The sequence below is a fragment of the Doryrhamphus excisus genome, chromosome 13, assembly GCF_030265055.1.
Source record: "Doryrhamphus excisus isolate RoL2022-K1 chromosome 13, RoL_Dexc_1.0, whole genome shotgun sequence".
NCBI classification, from domain to species: domain Eukaryota; kingdom Metazoa; phylum Chordata; class Actinopteri; order Syngnathiformes; family Syngnathidae; genus Doryrhamphus; species Doryrhamphus excisus.
In genome coordinates, this window is record NC_080478.1 from 6,193,524 (window position 1) to 6,215,620 (window position 22,097).

Consider the following 22,097-nt stretch of genomic DNA (forward strand, 5'->3'; position numbering starts at 1 on the left):
AATGAAAGAGTGTACAGTATATGGTCAAAACCTGAAAGATTGTACCCTCATCGTCTGATAAATATTGCACAAATCCATCTTTTGCCTCTGCTATTTCCTCCACTGCATAGGCAGCTGCAGACATGGGGTCACTTAGGTCGGGGGCACATTCTAGAGCCACAAAAAACACCAACATCATCACCAACAGCACAACCACAACAAAACAGATCTTGTATGTATGCACGCTTAGCACCTTGGAACTTGTTGACCAGATTGGACACCTCCTCCACGGCGTCGTGCATGGCTTGGACCGGGTCTGACATGATGTGCTGAATGTCTACATCAGAAACGTTCATTATTATGACTATTATATTCATGTTAGGTGTTTTTTTTGTCACCTACCAGGTACTGCCTTGTACTCCACAAAGTCAAACATGACCACACCCACCACCAGCCAGGACAAGAGAGCAGCAAGAGCGATGAGCAGCTCCACAGAGACTCGCAGCTTGTTCAGCACAACACACGCTTTGCTTTTCACAGAGCCAGCTGGGGCTCCATCGCACCCGGAGGCCGATGTGGTTTTGGCCCCTTTACAGTAGCAAAAACAAATGTTTTGGCCCCTTTACAGTAGCAAAAACAAATGTTATATTAAAATAATAAAAAGACATGGCTTTCAAAATAACAGAAGTTAACATAGCAGATTGGAAAATATGTTTTTTCTTTATTGTTTTCAAGCTGCTGTTGGGCAAATACTAATTTCTACACTTTTTTCTTTACCCTAAATAAACTAACTCCACCATATGTGTTAAGATGACGGTATCCCAAATTGAATTTTAAGGCATTTTAACAACAAAACAAAGATCTGATATCAATAAAATATGAGGAAAAATAAACAATAAACATCATTATGCAAAAATTAACATATTTTCATGGCATTTTTATTACTTTTCAATTATTTTACGCTTTATTTTTTTAGCCATTCATGTTTTTACTACACATTTAATTCATTTAATTATATATATATGTATTTCATTTTTATATAATTATTACATTTTAATTAAAATTATTCGATTTTTAATTATATTTATATAATGATAATTTTTAATATTTCAAATAAATGTTAATTATATTACTTTAGTAGTAAGTATATAACAATACGATTTTCATTCTGCTGTATTTTGTTGTGTGTCTCTATTATGACATGTTTATTTAATTATCATTTTTTTTTAAATTCATCCACTTCCAACCCAGCCCGACTGCACTACTCCAAGTAGCCACAGGACGTCGCTGTTTCGCAACAATTTAGTGAGCGCTATTGTGGCCTTTAGGTTCATTACTCACTTCATTTAGCGGAATTTCATATTTTTCTTTGAAGCAAATCCCACAAAATATGACTCATTTGATAAAAGAACAGCTATTAATTATCATGTGGTTGCAGATCCCCTTGCTAATGCTCATGACACATGATAGCATGTATTTATAGCAAGGTACTTTCAACACAATTTGCCCAGGAGGACACACTACCAAAACAAGCACTTATTACGAGTAACATGTATTTCATGCTAATATACTGAGTTGTACATGCAGCACAACTGTGAAATACAACCACCCCATGTGGGAATGTTACTTATTATATCTTATTATATGATATCTTAAAATGATTTTTAGAGCCATTAATTGCATTTTTTTACACTTTTTAATCGGCGTAAATGCTTGATCTCATAAAGTGATCTTGTCAAAGTAGTAAGTGAATCCTACCGTCAGCCATGTTGACGAATCCACTATTTCAGTTGGAATCCTTTTGGTGTTGACTCAAAGGCGGTAGGAAAATGACAGTAAATCCAGTAAATGTCCAGTCATTCCATAGCTGACCACTTCTTCTTCTTTGTCTTCTTCGGGCTAATAAAGGAGCAATTTAAAAGGTGAAGTTCACGGGTGGCTGTGGAGCTGCCAGTGTGGCGGCATTGCCGAGGCAGGTGAGGGAGGGGAGTTTGGGTCCACAGTGGGGTAAAAGAGAGGGTCAAGAAAAAGCACGCAGCACCACATCGAGGTAACTTTACCCCCTGACGGGTTATTCTTAGCTGGGTGGCTCTCACAGGCCTTTTTTGGAGGTCAGAAGGGGGAGTGGAAGTGTAGGGTGGTTGTGAAGGGCTTGGCTCGTCTATCAAATTGGGGAATTAGCGCCCCTAGTGGCCAGGATCGGATTCACAATCTGACTTTGATGTACAGGAAGCTAAAATTGTATTATTTCAATTTCAGTCAATCATATTGACAGCTTCTCATTTTGTTAAACAATGTCATACAAATATTAGAAAAGGCTTTACAATTGTATTTATCCATCCATGTATGTATGTACATACATCTATCGACATACACTTAAAGTAAGAATGATATTTTAAGATTCTTGTTTGGGGTGAGGCATTTGTTAGATATTATATGTGACAGTTGTATATATTTATACTATATATACAATTATATATAGGGCAGGGTTCTCACTTGGTCTCTACCCGGTACCCACATTTTCCAAGCATGACTTTTACTATATTGTACACTTTTATTTAAGTCGTTTTTTTATTTTTAGTCATTTATTACCATTTAATTACACTTAGACTTTTATTTAAGTCGTTATTATTATTTCTTACATTATCATTAGTATTATTAAAATTTATTTTGTAATACTTTTATTTCAGTCATTTTTCATTTGTATTTAGTTGTATTATATTCCCCCTTTTATTTAAGTTTAGCTTATTTTTTTCTTTTGTTCACTTTGAAGTCATTTTTTCTCATTTTTACTATTTTCTTTCTTAATATTTTTTATACTTTTATGTAAGTAATTTTCTATTTTTTAATTAGTTTGAAAAAAATTATTCATATTATATATAATAATATATTAAGGTTTTTACTATATTTATTTTATTTGTAAAATACATTTATTTTATTATTATTATTATTTTATTTAAGTCACTTGAGCATTTTTTCCCATTTTGTCCGCTCAGTCATTTTATTATTAATATTATTTATTTGTATTATTTACACTTATTTACACGTTTTTTATATTTATTAATTGATTCATTTCTTAATTTTGTTTCATTTATATTTTTTATACTTTTATTTTGGGCTGCACAGCTGCGAGTGGCTAGCGCGCAGGCCTCACAGGTACGAGACCCGAGTTCAATTCCACCCTCGGCCATCTCTGTGTGGAGTGCTAGGTTAATTGGCCACTCCAAATTGTCCATAGGTATGAATGTGAGTGTGAATGGTTGTTTGTCTATATGTGCCCTGTGATTGGCTGGCCACCAGTCCAGGGTGTACCCCGCCTCTCGCATGAAGACAGCTGGGATAGGCTCCAGCACCCCTGTGACCCTCGTTAGGATAAGCGGTAGAAAATGAATGAATGAATGAATAATGTGCCTTCATGTTTTGAAACAAGAATACACATAATTAAAGTCCAAAGTCCATTTTAGAAGAATTTATTTAGACATTTCCTACCCCAAATGAGGAAGAAGATGATAAATGCGTGCATGGAAACATTAACATCAAAAAAGATATTTCACTGACTGTATAACTGCAATGAACGTCGATCAAGGAGGAAACTCCAAAGACCCCAAATGTGGGAGCGGAGCTGACAGTTGGAGGAAATACCTTGTGTTAGCGTCCTATGGTTGTCTTTTGGGGCTCCAATCATAATAATAATAATCATGTATTAAGGTGCTGCGGCGACAGGCCTGATGATGAGGGTGAGCTCCACGGGCACGGGAGGAGGAACAAACGTCTCCTCTCTCAACAGACGCAGCAACAGATCGTCCGTGTCCTGCGGCCAGCGGTAAACACGCGTGTTCTGAAGCCATCCAGGGACGTGCTTCTGTATGCGGACGTTGCACAGAGGAACACGAAGTATAAGGGGGTACATCACCAGAAGAAAGAAGAACAATCTCACCTGTGAGGCGTTGAGGAAGAGAACTGGGATGAATCGGAAGTTCAAGCTTCCTTGTTGGATGAATTCGTGCTGCATCTAAAGGACAAAAGGGAGAAGAAAATGTCAGCGGCGCTTTGAAATCAACACCTCATCCCAATATCGCTCACCATGGTGTGAATATATTTGGTATGCAGGCCACGACTGTCCTCAACGCAACCTTCAATGTCCGCCTTGTACCTCGGGCTGATGGCCACGATGATGGGGGTGGATGGCTGGTACAGGAAAACACACTACGTATTGTTTGTCGGTGAAACATCATTTCCAATAAACATTGTCATACTTTATAAAAATATAAGGAAAGAGATTTGTATATTTATGCCTAAGGTCTACACCTACACATTCTCTGTGTTGACTTTCCAGGTTATTGATATTTTTTATGCATTCCATTTCAAATACGCTGAATTTCTGGGGTAAAAATATTTCAATATTTGTGTATTTATTCATATTATGACATCATTGTCACCATTTTTTTGGTACTTATATTTATATGACCGGAATAAAATAGTCATTCCTATTTTCACTATTATTATTGTATAATTTTCCAGGGTAAAAGGCAGAATTTTTTGCATTATTGTTTTATTTTGTAATTATTTCTTGTGTTGACTTTCCAGGTTATTGATATTTTTTATGCATTCCATTCCAAATATGCTGAATTTCTGGGGTAAAAATATTCCAATATTTGTGTATTTATTTATATTATGACATCATTGTCACCATGTTTTTGTACTTATATTTATATGACCGGAATAAAATAGTTATTCCTATTTTCACTATTATTATTGTATCATTTTCTAGGGTGAAATGTAGAATTAAAAAAAAAAATTATTATTGTTTTATTTTGTAATTACTTGTTGCCATTTTTTGTACTTATATTAATATGACCGGAATAAAATAGTTATTCCTATTTTCACTATTATTGTTGTATAATTTTCTAGGGTAAAATGTAGAATTTTCAAAAAAAATTTGTATTGTTGTTTTATTTTGTAATTATTTCTTGTCTTGACTTTCCAGGTTATTGATATTTTTTATGCATTCCATTCCAAATATGCTGAATTTCTGGGGTAAAAATATTCCAATATTTGTGTATTTATTCATATTATGACATCATTGTCGCCATTTTTTTGTACTTATATTAATATGACCGTAATAAAATAGTTATTCCAATTTTCACTATTATTATTGTATACTTTTCTAGTGTAAAATGTAGAATTTTCTAATATTTTTTGTATTATTGTTTTATTTTGTAATTATTTCTTGTGTTGACTTTCCAGGTTATTGATATTTTTTATGCATTCCATTTCAAATACGCTGAATTTCTGGGGTAAAAATATTCCAATATTTGTGTATTTATTCATATTATGACATCATTGTCACCATTTTTTTGGTACTTATATTTATATGACCGGAATAAAATAGTCATTCCTATTTTCACTATTATTATTGTATAATTTTCTAGGGTAAAAGGCAGAATTTTTTGTATTATTGTTTTATTTTGTAATTATTTCTTGTGTTGACTTTCCAGGTTATTGATATTTTTTATGCATTCCATTCCAAATATGCTGAATTTCTGGGGTAAAAATATTCCAATATTTGTGTATTTATTTATATTATGACATCATTGTCACCATGTTTTTGTACTTATATTTATATGACCGGAATAAAATAGTTATTCCTATTTTCACTATTATTATTGTATCATTTTCTAGGGTGAAATGTAGAATTAAAAAAAAAAAAATTATTATTGTTTTATTTTGTAATTACTTGTTGCCATTTTTTGTACTTATATTAATATGACCGGAATAAAATAGTTATTCCTATTTTCACTATTATCGTTGTATAATTTTCTAGGGTAAAATGTAGAATTTTCAAAAAAAATTTGTATTGTTGTTTTATTTTGTAATTATTTCTTGTCTTGACTTTCCAGGTTATTGATATTTTTTATGCATTCCATTCCAAATATGCTGAATTTCTGGGGTAAAAATATTCCAATATTTGTGTATTTATTTATATTATGACATCATTGTCGCCATTTTTTTGTACTTATATTAATATGACCGGAATAAAATAGTTATTCCTATTTTCACTATTATTATTGTATCATTTTCTAGGGTGAAATGTAGAATTAAAAAAAAATGTTATTATTGTTTTATTTTGTAATTACTTGTTGCCATTTTTTGTACTTATATTAATATGACCGGAATAAAATAGTTATTCCAATTTTCACTATTATTATTGTATACTTTTCTAGTGTAAAATGTAGAATTTTCTAATATTTTTTGTATTATTGTTTTATTTTGTAATTATTTCTTGTGTTGACTTTCCAGGTTATTGATATTTTTTATGCATTCCATTCCAAATATGCTGAATTTCTGGGGTAAAAATATTCCAATATTTGTGTATTTATTTATATTATGACATCATTGTCGCCATTTTTTTGTACTTATATTAATATGACCGGAATAAAATAGTTATTCCTATTTTCACTATTATTATTGTATCATTTTCTAGGGTGAAATGTAGAATAAAAAAAAATGTTATTATTGTTTTATTTTGTAATTACTTGTTGCCATTTTTTGTACTTATATTAATATGACCGGAATAAAATAGTTATTCCAATTTTCACTATTATTATTGTATACTTTTCTAGTGTAAAATGTAGAATTTTCTAATATTTTTTGTATTATTGTTTTATTTTGTAATTATTTCTTGTGTTGACTTTCCAGGTTATTGATATTTTTTATGCATTCCATTTCAAATACGCTGAATTTCTGGGGTAAAAATATTCCAATATTTGTTTATTTATTCATATTATGACATCATTGTCACCATTTTTTTGGTACTTATATTTATATGACCGGAATAAAATAGTCATTCCTATTTTCACTATTATTATTGTATAATTTTCCAGGGTAAAAGGCAGAATTTTTTGTATTATCGTTTTATTTTGTAATTATTTCTTGTGTTGACTTTCCAGGTTATTGATATTTTTTATGCATTCCATTCCAAATATGCTGAATTTCTGGGGTAAAAATATTCCAATATTTGTGTATTTATTTATATTATGACATGATTGTCACCATTTTTTTGTACTTATATTAATATGACCGGAATAAAATAGTTATTTCTATTTTCACTATTATTATTGTATCATTTTCTAGGGTGAAATGTAGAATTTAAAAAAAAAATTATTATTGTTTTATTTTGTAATTACTTGTTGCCATTTTTTGTACTTATATTAATATGACCGTAATAAAATAGTTATTCCAATTTTCACTATTATTATTGTATACTTTTCTAGTGTAAAATGTAGAATTTTCTAATATTTTTTGTATTATTGTTTTATTTTGTAATTATTTCTTGTGTTGACTTTCCAGGTTATTGATATTTTTATGCATTCCATTCCAAATACGCTGAATTTCTGGGGTAAAAATATTCCAATATTTGTGTATTTATTCATATTATGACATCATTGTCACCATTTTTTTTGTACTTATATTAATATGACCGGAATAAAATAGTCATTCCTATTTTCACTATTATTATTGTATAATTTTCTAGGGTAAAATGTAGAATTTTCAAATATTTGTTGTATTATTGTTTTATTTTGTAATTATTTATTGTATTTTATTAATATGATTACTATCATCTATTAGTATTATTACTTTTTTTGTGGAAAATATCACATTTTCGAGGTATTTACAAGGTATTACAGTATTTACAGTTTTTACAGTGACAGTATTATTAAAGTATTTGTACTGTATTTTTAATAATATTATTAGATGACATAATTTCTGGGGTAATATACTGATTTTATATATGGTTTTAATATACTGATAAGTTGTTTTAACTTTTTTATGATAATTAGATTATATTATTGTCTGTTATTAGACTTTTTATTAATATTATTATGTCATTTATGGGATAAATGTCAAATTTCCAGGTTATTACTGGTTTTATTAATATTATTTTGTCGTTTCTGTATGTAGAATTCCCAAGTTATTGCTACTGTCATTATTGTCATGTTATTTTGGGCATAAGAACATATCATTTCATATTTTTGACATATATTTCGGGGGTAAAATGTCAAATTGACAAGTTCTATGTGTTTGTAAGTTCTATTATTAATATAATGACATTGTATGGGGTTCAAATGTTAAGTTATTAGCATTTTTGTGATGAATAGAATGGTATTTTCTGGGGTCAACATGTGGAATTTCAAGTATTTGAGTGTTGAATTTTGGGAGGTGAATGTTCACTTACGTCTTTGAGGAAACTGTCCTCCCACTTGGTGTGGTCCACATCTGTGAAGGTCTGGTCCACGTCTTTGAAGGTCTGGTCCACCGTGCCAACCTGTGCAGTTCAAATCCCATCATCGCTTTCTGTTATTTGCTTTACTGCGATGTTTGCCCTCATAAATAAAAAGAGGCTTACGGCCGGTCGGAAGCCATGTTTGGAGAGGACGTCAACGAGGGCCATCATCTCAGTGGACGAGTCAGAGGAGTAGGTGATGAAAATGTTTCCTGGCAACAACAGAAATCTATAGGAAGAGCTATGATATGACCTTTGAACCAAGCCACATGAAGACTCACTCTGCTCCGTGGTTCTTCTTTTCTCGCACGTGTGTGACGAGAAGGCTGCCGCCATCGCCGTCTCATCCACAGCCATGACGGCGGTGGCACTGACCTTTGACACGGCCCCCTCAGGAGGCACGGAGAACTGAGGGACGTTCACCGAAACGCTGGCCTCCCTCTCACATCGTATCCTGATTGACATCGGAGACAGAAAGCTGGTGAATGCCGGCGTCTCAGCGGGACGCTTTGTGGTCTCCTGACCAGTTTTGGGAGGTCTGGAGGTCTTGCTGACAGCAGGGACACGACTGATGACGTGGACACGCTGGACTCCAGTCTTCACACCTTCTGTCTCCTGCAAAGTCATGGAACATCACGTTTGCATGGTGGAGATCATCACACAATATTCCTTCTGGGAAGGATTTCATATTTCATTTGTTTGTTTCTTCGGTGGGGCGGCACGGCGGTCTCGTGGTTAGCGCGCAGTCCTCACAGCTATAGGAGACCAGGGTTCAATTCCACCCTCGGCCATCTCTGTGTGGAGTTTGCATGTTCTCCCCGTGCATGCGTGGGTTTTCTCCGGGTACTCCGGTTTCCTCCCACATTCCAAAAACATGCTAGGTTAATTGGCCACTCCAAATTGTCCATAGGTATGAATGTGAGTGTGAATGGTTGTTTGTCTATATGTGCCCTGTGATTGGCTGGCCACCAGTCCAGGGTGTACCCCGCCTCTCGCCCGAAGACAGCTGGCCCGAAGACAGCTGGGATAGGCTCCAACACCCCCCGCGACCCTCGTGAGGAAAAGCGGTAGAAAATGAATGAATGAATGTAAATAGTACAATAATTGCGATATTTTAACACTATTATTTTTCCAAATATGATTACCAAATAAATTATATTAAGAAATAGTAAATACAACAAATCCAAAATAAATCTCTCTAATTCTATACTTCATTTTTATTAATTCTGATAAAATATAGCTATTATTAATAATGTTATGTATATTGTATATATGTATATGTATATTATGTATGTATATTTAGTTATTAAATATAACAATATATGGCATAATACTTATAATAATATAATTAAGTAGTGTAAAAATATTAATATTGGTAATAACAATATTATTAATATATTAATTACAATATATATAGCAATATTAATAGTTACAAAATATTCACAATAAATGTTATAATATTCATGGAAATAATAAAATACTATGTTTATAATAATAATAAGTATAGTCTTGATAATAGCACATTTTTCATTATATATTAATAATGTATAACAATATTGATAATTACCAAATGTTTACTATGATTAATAAATGTCATATTACTTATGGCAATAATATAATAAAATGCAATTGTATAATATAATAATCATTAGTAAGAGTATTGATTGATTGAAAAAATAATCAACATAATGAAAAATGTACTGATAGTTAATGCTAATAATGATACGATAAATAAGGAAAGATCAATAGAAATAATATACTATGTCATGCCAAGATATTCCAAAGCGCCATATTGTCTCGTTACCACAGTCTTGCATGTGGTGGTCAGGTGGTGAGAAGGGGCCGAGAAGGAGCATCTCCTCATCAGATCTCAGAGGCAAAGGAGGTTCAAGTTGCTGCTCTTCTTCTTCCTTCAGAGGCTGCCAAGAAGAGAGGTGGTCCATCCTGTCAACAAGTGGAATAAAACACTTGAACGCACCATAACATAACATAACACAAGAGTGTGGAACCTGCAGTCACAGACAATAATCACACACCTTCACTTGCAATCAGCAGGATTCTTTACACTCCCCTCCTTTCTGTGCAGACTTGTGTCTCTCCCTACCTGTTATATGCAAATTCTCCACACTCCCGCTGCGTCCAATCACCGCCCTGCAAACAGTCCCATGTGTTGCAGAGCCAGATCATCCAGAAAGGCTTTGCTTGGAAAGGAAGTTCATTATCATTATGACCTCATGACCTCTTTGCGGTATGTGTATGTGTGTGTGTGTGTGTGTGTGTGTGTGTGTTGGCATGCAAGATGTACAATTCAATGACTTCAAGATGGCAAGGCTGTTTATTTCAAAGCATGTACAGGTAATAGACAGAGACAATAAATAATATAATAATAATAACACAGAGACAAAAAAAAACAAAAAATGCATAAAGACTCTCTGAAACCGTGGAAACATGTTTGGTCCGGAACATGTCTTAATATCATGACACTGCACTTTTTTCTTTTTTTTTTTTTTTTTGCTTGCAAGTGAAAGACATTTGGATGTTCCTCAAAATTCATGAAGCTGAAATGCAATGGATGCACTCCGCATCGGTGGAAGAGTTCATTAGGCAATTAGTTAGAAAGCAAGTAGAAGGCATTCCCTTACAATAGAAGAGTACTTACTAAAGAGGAAAAGGCAAGAACAGGTGTTATAGTACATCAAAGTTTCCTTGAGAGGAGGAGCGGTAGCATTATACTCTAGTCAATTTGTGCTAAAAAAAAAAAAAAAAAAAAATCCATGGACTGTACTCCCACAAAATGATTTTAATAGTAATTAATACTATTATTCAGGATGTTTTCACTGTTCAACAAAAGCATGTATCTCCATTTTATAAAGTTATATATCATTCTAAATATGTGGAGATAAAAAAGGCCATACGTGGAAATTGTTTTCTTTTTTAATTAAATTAAATGAAAAGAAAAGAAAAATTGTACTACATAAATTTAAAAAATACCACATTTAGGTAAAAAAAAAAACAGATTAAAATGAATGAAAATTAAAAAATGTTACATTGAAAAACAACCAACACTATTTTTTCTTTGTGTTTGGCAAGGCAAAAAACATTTACATTTTCAGAAAACATGACAAAAAAATTTTTAGCATTAAAAAAAATTACAGAAATTGTATTATTTATTTATTTATTTATGTTTTTTTTTTTTTTTTTTTTTTTTACTCACAACAGATCCAAAAATGGAGATACATACTTTCGTCGGACAGAGACCTACAATAATGTTAATATTATTATTAATATTATTATTAATAATGTTTTCATAATATTAGTCCAGTATATCTAGCTATGAGCTTTCCTACAATACAAGCCTCAGATTAACTTGGATTAAAAGTAAAAGGAAAGCCGCACATTTCCCCAAAATATCAAAAGTATAATGTCAAATGGAACCAACAGAAGTAAGTAAACAAGCAATTTGTATTTACACTACATACAACTTACACAGCTCATCGTTTGCATCCCGGTCAGTGAACGCCACTCCTTCTCCAGAGCATCCTGATTTGATAGTCACCTTGCCTGGGTGTGTGTGTGTTTGTGTGCATGTGCGTTTGTGTGTGTGTGTGTGTGTCTAATGAGGCTTGGACGCAGATGAGCGTCAAGAGGAGAAAGAGACAATAGCGGCTGTCCTGTCTGGCTCCCTCTGGTGGACAGTTGGAGAAGTGACTCAGAGATTATCCCCCGGCTGGTACTGAGGCTCAGTGGCAGTGAAGTAGTCCTCCAAAAAGGCCTGCAGGTACTCGAAGGTGGGTCTCTCCTCCGGGTCCTTCTTCCAGCACTGCACCATGAGCTCGTGCAGGGACATGGGGCAGTCCTGCGGGCACGGCATGCGGTAGCCACGCTCCACCTGCTCCAGCACCTCACGGTTGTTCATGCCTGGATGGGTAGATGAGACTTTGTGGTTGAATGGTAACACTGCCGACTCTCCCTGTCTCTTCCTTGACATCTGAGGCGGCGGAGTCCTCTTTGCCAGGTCACCATATCGTCTATGGGAATTTTTCTTACTGCTTATAATAACTCCCAAAGACTAGTATTTGTCATCAGTGTAGATCAGGGGTCTCAAACATGTGGCCCGCGGGCCAAATGTGCCCCGCAGGACACTAGTTTGAGGCCCCCGCCTTGATATGAAAGTTTAAAGTTAGTGCGGCCCGCGCAAGTTTGATATGGATGCTGTATGGTATCATGTACCCAGAAAAAATTATTACGTTTGATTAATGTTCATGTTAAAGGTTAAATAACTGTTAATAGTTATCCTCCCTATCCGTGTGGAAGTGGTAAGTTTTTGGCTTTTTAAGTTTAAAGGAAATAACTTGAAGGCTACCGTTTAGGTCGCTAGCTCTCTAGTTTGCGAGTTAGCATGTGTCTCAAGACCCTGCAGTTGCGCAATATGTTGTAAATAAAAAGAGTATAAATGTGACTATAGTCGTGTTTTGTCATGTCTACAGGGCTCTAATAATGCTTTGTTCATTTTAATCTGAAAAAAATCATTTGTCTACCCACCAACTATATGTGGTTTCTTAAGTTTTTATTATTTGTCGTTTTATTATTATTATTATTATATTTTATAATAATAATAATTAATATTATTATTATTATAGTTATAATAATAATAATTAATAAGATATTCATCTTATTTTACAGTGGAATGTTTTATCAGAGCTTTCATTGTAGAAAATCGAAACCAAAGCAAAGTTTGGTGCGGGGGGGGGGGGGGGGGGGGGGTGTCAGGTACTTGGGTGTGGTGAGTTATCGAGGCTTGCAAGGAGATTGTCGATGTGATCATCGTGTGGTAGCTAATGTAGCGCCCAAAGTCAGAGGTTTCATGGACGATTGGTATAGGCAGCATAAAACCCTGATCGGAGCATCCCTATTTATGCTATAATAATACATTTTTAATACATGTTGTGCAATAGAGTAACTTACAAAGGTGCCAAACTTGAGGGAAAAGCTCATTATGTGAATGCAAAGAAAGCACATTGGTGTTTATTGTTATTCATTGAGACATGAGGAAAGCACACAGAGTCCCACAATTAATAATTCATGAAAAACTCCCTCACATGCGATGTGAAAGTGGTCGCTGGTGGTCTATTTTTAGCCAACTGGACCACTTTCAATCATCTTCCGCATGTCTTGAAAGGCACTTGTAATTATTATGATCATTATTATTATTTTAAAGTGGCTAAAGAGAGCCATTCTGTGTTGTATTGCCGTTTTTCTCCTAAGAGGGCGATAGCGAGTCACTGCAAATGTAATGAGGCTATTCCAGAGGGATGCAGGATCATTATGATGCCACTCCAGTAGTTTTGTTGTAAATTGTGCTGCATCGCTTAGGTAAAAAAAGAAAATGGGTGTTTAAATGCCCATACTGTCAGTCTTTGGACTATGCACCATCAAAACTACATTATGCAACATGCCGTGCTTTTTTAGTGCCTGATGCATGAATAAGAAAAAATATATAAAGACCCCACACCCACCTGGATAGGGCACCCGACCCTTGGTCACCAGTTCCGTCAGCAGGATGCCAAAGGACCACACGTCCGACTTGATGGTGAATTTTCCATACAGCGCCGCCTCAGGTGCGGTCCACTTGATGGGGAACTTTGCACCTGACAAAAACATACAATTTTAGAGGCTGGAAGCCAATGATAATTGGAAAGAAGAACATTTGAAAACTCATTGTCAATGATTTTGAGTGGATGCTAAAGTAGAGCTGCACAGTGGGACAAATGTGGGCACACAGCTAGGAGATCCGGGTTCGATTCCCCCGCTCGAGCATCTCTGTGTGGAGTTTGCATGTTCTCTCATTCCAAAAACATGCATGCTAGGTTAATTGACGATTCCAAATTGTGAGTGTGAATGGTTGTCTATATGTGCCCTGTGATTGGCTGGCGACCAGTGCAGGGTGTACCCCATCTCTCCCCCGAAGACAGCTGGGATAGGCTCCAGCATGCCCGTGACCCTCGTGAGGATAAGCGGTACAGAAAATGGATGGATGGATGCTAAAGTAGAAAGGTGGCTATCTTATTTTACAACAAGTATATTATTATATTCTACTATACATATTGGATCAAACAGCTGCATGGCGACGGAGTGGTTAGCGTGCAGGCCACACAGCTAGGAGACCCGAGTTTGATTCCACCCTCGGGTATCTCTGTGTGGAGTTTGCATGTTCTCCCCGTGCATGCGTGGGTTTTCTCCGGGTACTCCGGTTTCCTCCCACATTCCAAAAACATGCTAGGTTAATTGGCCACTCCAAATTGTCCATAGGTATGAATGTGAGTGTGAATGGTTGTTTGTCTATATGTGCCCTGCGATTGGATGGCGACCAGTCTCGCCCAAAGACAGCTAGATAGGCTCCAGCATGCCCTCATGAGGATAAGCGGTACAGAAAATGGATGGATGCTAAAGTAGAAAAGAAAAGGTAGCCCTCTTAATTTACCAATAAGTATATTATTATATACTATTATATACTATTCTATGTGAAGTATTTCTATAATGCCTCATATTAACTCACTAGCAAGATCTCATAGTGTATAGACTGGTCATATATTTCATCTCGTTTCATACTATCTGCATACTGTATTTGTATATAACTCTGGGTAAAACTATTGATTTTGTTAATACTTGAGTTGTTTATATTGTTTATTTTTCTATATTGTGTATTTTGTACTGCTTAACTAATTATGTACTCTTGCTGCTGTGCAATGCAAATTTCCCCACTGAGGGACGAATAAAGGCATTTCTTATCTTATATTCTATATATTGGATCAAACTGCTCGGCTAGAATGAACTGTGCAGATTGTAAACATTACAGATTGTAAACATAACACAACACCATGTCTATATATTAAGCCAAGAACACAATATACTGTATCCTATGAAAAATCAGTCAAAAGAGGAACAGCTTTTGAAAAATGTCCGGGCTTGAATGAGTTAACTACAGCAACATAACGGCATCTTTTTCAAGCACTGCCGTGTCGCGACCATGTGGGCAAATGTCTTCCAGACCGTAACAAATTACTATCTCGTGCAAATATGTGTTCTTGAATGCATCTCCTCTGACATACACTTCCTGTTTTAGAAGAATGTCAGGCACACATTCTTTCATTTTCTCCCATAAATGAATATATTTTCATACATTGACGATGCAGTGAGTGTAATGTACCTTGTCTCGCTGTGTACTCGTTGTCCTCGATGAGCCTGGCCAGACCAAAGTCAGCAATCTTACACACCAGACTGTCTCCGACCAGGATGTTGGCAGAGCGAAGGTCTCTGTGGATGTAGTTCATCCTCTCAATGTACGCCATGCCAGCCGCAACCTGGGAAGTTGAGTCAGTGTTTTTTTTTCCCCATCTTATCACAGAATGGCTTTCGGGAGATTAAAGCAGAATAAATTCATACACACTCAAACACACACACACACACAGTTTGTATTGCCATTCACAAGAGTACCATAATGCCACAAATTATGTTTAAAAATCTTTATAGTAGCCTCTTTTCAACAAAGATCCTGGGGGGAAAAAAGACATAACTGATGCAGCATTTTAGGAATAATGCCACAAATGTGGACTTTCATTCGGCCACATGGCATCCTGCAGACAATTACTGACTTATGAATGTCCTGGAACCTAAGTAAAACTAAAATCATGCTGTTTGGTAACAGCAGAAAGGACACGTACCAGCAAATACAAATAGACAGTGTGGACATTGAAAGGGCGAACGAAAATAAATTCTGGGGATCACAATAGATGAAAATATGAGCTGGAAACCTCATATTACAAATATACAACATAAGGTGGCCAGAAATATTTCAATATTGAACAAAGCAAAACTTGTTCTCAATCAGAAATCACTCCACACTCTTTATTGCTCTCTGGTTCTACCATATCTTACTTATTGTGTGGAAATATGGGCTAATAACTATAAAAGCAATCTTCACTCGCTAAATGTACTGCAAAAAAAAGTCAGTAAGGATAATTCATAATGCCGCCTACAGAGAACATACTAACTCCTTATTTCTAAAATCACAAATACTTCAACTTGCTGATATAGTTCATCTTCAAACTGCTAAAATTACCTAAAAATGTCATCCAATACTTCTCTACAAGAGAGGTGAAATATGATCTCAGGGAAGAAGTACATTTGAAACGCTTCTATGCTAGGACTACGTTATGCTAGCCAAAGCATTTCAGTATGTGGAATCAAACTATGGAATGGATTGAGTAAGGACCTCAAACAATGCACAACGATGAGCCAATTCAAGAAACAATACAAGCAGTTGATGTTTGCTAAATACAAGGATGAAGAGTCTTGAACCAGTCATGATGTGCTATATATATCACTATATTGACACGCACTATGGTACCCATTATGGCATTGGATGCTCATATCATTATTAAACATTATTACATAACATTATTAAAAAAACAACAACCTTAAACTGCATTATAGAAAGCAGGAAGTGAACAAATGTAACAGTTACTGATTGTAAAAGTACCAGATGGAGGGGTAGGATTTAATAAGCTTTGCTTCTTCCTACTCCTTTTGGACATGTGGAACTGTGAACTGATTATGGGATGCACTCAATTGTAATCTGATGCATGTTCAAATGAAATTAAACCATTACCATTACCATTAAATATTTGTCAGACAGTGACAAACCAGCATCCCAATACTTATATATACACGGGCGCTGTCCTTCCTCTACTATTATGCAATATTGATACTACCTGCTCAGGTAGAAAACCGCTCGTCTACTTCCCCCCCCCCGTATTTAGTGTTGGCACCGTTTATACAGGAAAATGATCCAAAAAAGGGCTTTGAGATGACCTACCTGAGCCGCCATGTCCACCAGATTTGGAAGCTTGAGTCCTCGTCCTTCTCCATCCTTGAGGAAGTCAAGCAAACTACCTGGAAAAGATCCCATTCAAAAAGTCTCAATGGTTGTTGGTTTGAATGTTGATGCAAAATCCCTCATTTATTGCGGTGAACTGGTATAGACAATACGGCGTGACATGGCATTGAAAGTTCTTCAGTTCTTGTTTAGCTTGTAAGCAGAGCAGAGCTGGATGAAAGCTGTCAGATATATTAACTGTTGCTTGAGTTTTGACCCAAAACAACAAAAGGAAAAACAGTTTGAAGCTGACGTGAGCTCAGACATAGGATTCCTGCCACAAAAGTTACACTTGGCCCACTTCATTTTATTTGCGGTGGTGACTGAAGATCTTGGGAAGCATGCTTGCCATCATTGCTGCAGTCGGCCGCCTGAGAATGAGCACAGCACAGCGCCTTGGCGCCGTTATACGCTGTAGGACACCCGCTGTGCCATCGCACATGGATTCAGCCATGAATTATGCACACAGTGATGGTGAGTGGGTGTGATACACAGGCATGCGCATATAATATTGATGGTATCCCGCCATACCTTTATTCATGTACTCGGTGACTATATAGATGGGCTCTTCGGACACCACGGCATAAAGCTGAACCAGTTTGTCGTGGCGCAGCTTCTTCATGATCTGAGCCTCCTCCAGGAAGGACTCGGGCGACATGGTGCCCGGCTTCAGGGTCTTCACCGCCACCTTGGTGGTGCCGTTCCATGTGCCTGCACAAAAAAAAAAAATTGGTTGGTTATCGAACCGCCTAAAGGACACTTGATTAGGAACACTTGAGGTCCCAATTAAACAGCATCTCACATTCTCAAGGAACAACAAGGAAACAACTTACAGTAGTCAGTGTACAGCTTTTAGAGCAGTGTAGATTTACTGCCACCACACAGCCATTTTTGTTTGTCCATGTCTATTAAAATGATTGAAATGTCTGTTATCTAACACAGCCTTAAACCTTTTTGTCATGGAATTATCCAGAGCTAAAAAGGTTGTTACTGGAATGCTTTTCCACTCCTCCATGATGAAATCACTGGTGGAGCTGGTGGATGATAGACACCTTCCTTCCGCTTGAGGATGCCTCACTGGTGTTTGTGTTTCGGCCTTAGCTTCCACCTTCAGCTTCCTCAGCAGGGCACGTGAACATCTTTGTGGTGTGTTTGGGATCCTTGTCATGTTGGAAAACTGCCCTTTGGCCCAGTTTCTGCTTCACAATATCACAGTACATGTTGAAATTCATGCTCTCCTTTGTGAACCGGGGCTCCCCAGTGCTGGCGGTACTCGTGCGGCCCTAGACCATGAACTTACCATCACCGGGGGTGATTATCGAGACTATACTACTTATATACTTATATTTCTATATTACTTAAAGTGGTGTGAAAAAGTGTTTGACCATTCCTGAGCTCTTATTTTTTTGCATCACAATTTCAAATATTGTATATATTTCAAATATAACACAAAATGCAGTTTTTCACTGAAGGTTTTAATTATTAAGGGAGAAATAAAATCCGAAACCAACATGGCCCTGTGCGAAAAAGTGATTGTCCCTCCTGCTAAAACATAACTTAGCCGTGGTTTATCACACTTCAATTTCTATAGTCACACTCAGGTCTGATTACTGCACCACACTTGCAAGAAATCACTTAAATAGGACCTGCCTGACAAATTGAAGTAGACCAAAAGATCCTCAGAAGCTACATACATAGTGTCAAGCTCTAAAGAAAATCAAGAACAAATGAGAAAGAAAATAAATTACATCAGTCTGGAAAATTGTACAAAGCCATTTGTAAAGCTTTGGAACTCCAGAAAACCACAGCGAGAGCTATTATCTACAAATAGCGAAAACATGGGATGGTGGTGAACCTTCCCAGGAGTGGCTGGCCGGGTCCAAAATGACCCCAAGAGCGCAGCAAAGACTCATCCAAGAGGTCACAAAAGACCCCACAACAACAATCCAAAGAAGTGCAGGTCTAATTTGCCTCAGTTAAGGTCAGTGTTCATGACGCCACCATAAGAAAGACACTGGACAAAAACAGCCAGCATGACAGACTTCCAAGACCAAAACCACTACTGAACAAAAGGAACATTAATGGTGGTCTCAATTTTGCCAGAAAACATCTTGATGATCCCCAAAACCTTTGGGGAAATACTCATTGGAAGGGGTGTGTCCCATTACATCTGGTGTAAAAGTAAAGCCACATTTCAGAAAAAGAACATCTAAAGTAAAATATGGTGGCGGTAGTGTGATGGTCTGGGGCTGTTTTGCAGCTTCACGACCGTGGAAGACTTGCTGGGATAAATGGAACCATGAATTCTGAAAACACACCAGCAAGTCCACCTCTGAATGGCTGAAGAAAATAGAAATAATGACTTTGGAGTCCTGACCTGAATCCTATTGAGATGCAGTGGCATGACCTTAAAAAGGCTTCATGCTGGAAAAGCCTCCAATGTGGCGGAATGACAACAATTCTGCCAAGATGAATTCCTCCACAGCACTGTAAGAGGCTCATTGCAAGTTATCACAAACGCTTGATTGCAGTTGTTGCTGCTAAGAGTGACCCAACCAGTTAGCTTTTTCACACAGGGCTGTTGGATTTTTTTCTGCTTTAATAATAAAAAGTTCATTTAAAAACTGCATTTTGTGTTCAGTTGTTTTGTCAGTGACCTATATTTAACTTTATTTGATGATGAAACATTTATGTGTGACAAACATGCAAAAAAATAAGAAATCGGGAACCACTTTATGTTGTCAGCTGTTAAGACAATACACAATGGCAGTGCTTTGATTAATTTTGGCTAGTATATCTACCTTTCTGTATTATACTTCATTGAGAATATATACTAGACTAAAAATGGGTTGCTGAAATATGAGGGGGTTGCAGTCACTTATGCGTGATACTGTATTTCATTTTATTTTAAGATCACTTACCCATCCAGACTTCTCCGAATTGCCCGTTGCCGAGACGTTTGATGAGCTGCAGCGACTCCCGTGGGATCTCCCACACATCCTTAGTTTTGACGGACAGGTCGGTGAGACGGGGCATGCCTTTGTGGCACGGCACGATGAGGCGGCAGCACAGCCCCGCCGCCCTCGCTGTCAGACAATGGAAATGTTTGCAGCAATTTAACAAAAAAGGGAGCACATGGCAGAGCGTTTATTCTTTGTAATTACCTCTGTCCCTTTTAATAACTACTTGTTTGTTTCAAAATTCAATAGGTCTGAATTTAAAAATGCATGACAGACATGTAGGGCGGCACGGCGGTCTAGTGGTTAGCGCACAGACCTCACAGCTAGGAGACCAGGGTTCAATTCCCACCCTCGGCCATCTCTGTGTGGAGTTTGCATGTTCTCCCCGTGCATGCGTGGGTTTTCTCCGGGTACTCCGGTTTCCTCCCACATTCCAAAAACATGCTAGGTTAATTGGCGACTCCAAATTGTCCATAGGTATGAATGTGAGTGTGAATGGTTGTTTGTCTATATGTGCCCTGTGATTGGCTGGCGACCAGTCCAGGGTGGAAGACAGCTGGGATAGGCTCCAGCACCCCCGCGACCCTCGTGAGGAAAAAGCGGTAGAAAATGAATGAATGAAATGACAGACATGTATAAAAAGTAGGTATCCATAAAGGTCTATAACTTCTTTGGATCGCCTGACGTTGATGAAGGTCCGCGGTCTACTAAGTGTTACTCTCGCTCAAGGGTGTGTGTGTTGTGTGAGGCTCACCAGAGTAATGCTGCACCAGTTGCTGCAGCGTCTCAAACTGGGCTCTTGTGGTGATGTAGTAACCTCCGCTGTCCAGTTTTCGGATCTTGTAGTGCTTGACGTGATCTCCCTTGATGTCATCCCAGTCCTGGATGGACAGGGAGTAGGCCCCTGGAAGAGAGAAGAGGCAAACACATATATATTCATTATAACCTTTATGTGCAATTTGGAAGAAAAGCAGCGATTATTGCTGGCAGACTAGTCACCTTTGGTTGTTTCACTCTCTCGGATGAGGAAAGTGCCTCTGGCATTGCCGTTGGAAAGCAGTTGTCTCTCTGCATCCTTGCGGCCTAATTTACCAAAATACCAGCTGCGGGGCGAAAATAAAAAGTGTCATACTGTTTTTACATGTTTATTATTACCACTGCACATGTTGCAAAACTTAAAAGAAAAAAGGCCGTCGTGAGACGAACCATGAAATATTTATGACAGGCTGTGCGTCTCATGTATATAAATATATACTGTATATATAAAGAGAGTTGCACTCACTCCTCAGCTTGGATGGAGTCCACCGGAGCGACATAATTACTGGGAATGTAACCAGTTCCACCTGTGGTAAGAGAGCGGGCCTCCCACCAGTCTCCCTCTCTGAATAGAGCAAACACAGACAGGAAGTAGTGAGGGGGGAATACAAACTGTGGATGCATTCTTTAAAATGTACCATATTTAGGATGGGTCACTTCATTTGACTAATTTGAAAACTTATACTTAGTCTCATTTTCTATGCACTTCCTTGTGATGGGTAATTGCGATATCCAAGAGGAAAAATGTGATGATAACCATAGAACCAGAGATGGCATTTTTCGACATAGGAAAGAGTCTGCTTCGTACAATACAAGGAATACAAACTTGCTTCAATGTGTATTATTGCCCCAGTCCAATTTGGCTTATTTGTTAAAAATAAGCGTCACATGATCGTACATCAAAGAGGATGACAATTATGATGCTTTCAAATCCCTGATACTGTGAAAATTTTGATACGATTATGATGACTTGTGTGACATAACTATGACCCGCATTGTACTCTACTAAGTGGCTGTACAAAGTCAATAATCGGTAAATCGAGTAAACAACAGAAAGTACTACGATGACTTGTCGTCTGATTGATTAACAAGAGAAGCCCTGAAACACCACCGGTATATAACA

At 36.8% G+C, this 22,097-nt stretch overlaps 3 protein-coding genes across 38 annotated transcripts in view; all 3 read right to left on the minus strand.

The window, feature by feature from the left end:
- si:ch211-266g18.10 (trichohyalin) overlaps window positions 1-2,148 on the minus strand; it is a 39,860-nt gene extending 37,712 nt beyond the window's left edge. For 27 of the 29 annotated variants that reach the window (XM_058090668.1, XM_058090654.1, XM_058090646.1 and 24 more), the window contains exons 1-4: window positions 1,738-2,147; window positions 382-567; window positions 233-316; window positions 46-150 (exon numbers count right to left, since the gene is read on the minus strand). In XM_058090668.1, the coding sequence (XP_057946651.1) occupies window positions 46-150; window positions 233-316; window positions 382-567; window positions 1,738-1,747 (385 nt within the window). In that variant the 5' untranslated portion in view covers window positions 1,748-2,147. Of the gene's footprint in view, window positions 1-45; window positions 151-232; window positions 317-381; window positions 600-1,737 lie in introns of all 29 variants that reach the window. The other 2 variants (XM_058090655.1, XM_058090667.1) reach the window with 2 other exon arrangements.
- A 1,357-nt stretch (window positions 2,149-3,505) lies between these two features.
- Window positions 3,506-10,432, minus strand: LOC131140112 (E3 ubiquitin ligase TRAF3IP2-like). 3 transcript variants are annotated; one of them, XM_058090254.1, is made up of 8 exons: window positions 10,068-10,432; window positions 8,788-8,878; window positions 8,545-8,717; window positions 8,387-8,475; window positions 8,216-8,305; window positions 4,063-4,185; window positions 3,917-3,991; window positions 3,506-3,841 (listed from the first exon to the last, which is right to left on the minus strand). In XM_058090254.1, the coding sequence occupies exons 1-8, from the start codon at window positions 10,252-10,254 to the stop codon at window positions 3,683-3,685; spliced, it is 987 nt and encodes a 328-aa protein (XP_057946237.1). In that variant the 5' UTR covers window positions 10,255-10,432; the 3' UTR covers window positions 3,506-3,682. The 3 variants fall into 3 exon arrangements, with proteins under 3 accessions (XP_057946237.1, XP_057946236.1, XP_057946235.1); XM_058090253.1 differs by having other exon boundaries at window positions 4,063-4,167; window positions 8,387-8,717; XM_058090252.1 differs by having other exon boundaries at window positions 8,387-8,717.
- A 147-nt stretch (window positions 10,433-10,579) lies between these two features.
- Window positions 10,580-22,097, minus strand: part of LOC131140111 (tyrosine-protein kinase fyna) — a 42,924-nt gene continuing 31,406 nt past the window's right edge. For all 6 annotated transcript variants that reach the window (XM_058090251.1, XM_058090248.1, XM_058090247.1 and 3 more), the window contains 9 exons: window positions 21,441-21,539; window positions 21,158-21,261; window positions 20,913-21,062; window positions 20,120-20,284; window positions 17,730-17,909; window positions 17,139-17,215; window positions 15,471-15,624; window positions 13,780-13,911; window positions 10,580-12,181 (listed from right to left, as the gene is read on the minus strand). In XM_058090251.1, the coding sequence (XP_057946234.1) occupies window positions 11,973-12,181; window positions 13,780-13,911; window positions 15,471-15,624; window positions 17,139-17,215; window positions 17,730-17,909; window positions 20,120-20,284; window positions 20,913-21,062; window positions 21,158-21,261; window positions 21,441-21,539 (1,270 nt within the window). In that variant the 3' untranslated portion in view covers window positions 10,580-11,972. The remainder of the gene's footprint in view (window positions 12,182-13,779; window positions 13,912-15,470; window positions 15,625-17,138; window positions 17,216-17,729; window positions 17,910-20,119; window positions 20,285-20,912; window positions 21,063-21,157; window positions 21,262-21,440; window positions 21,540-22,097) is intronic.

Bases quoted from the DNA above. Each gene is read 5' to 3' on its own strand.
- LOC131140112 (XM_058090252.1), bottom strand. From the start codon at position 10,254: ATGTTATGTTATGGTGCGTTCAAGTGTTTTATTCCACTTGTTGACAGG. The intron at 8,879-10,067 runs GTAACGAGACAA...ATGACTTTGCAG, and splicing joins CCACCACATGCAAGACTGTG to GAGACAGAAGGTGTGAAGAC. The intron at 8,306-8,386 runs GTAAGCCTCTTT...TGAACTGCACAG, and splicing joins AACATGGCTTCCGACCGGCC to GTTGGCACGGTGGACCAGAC.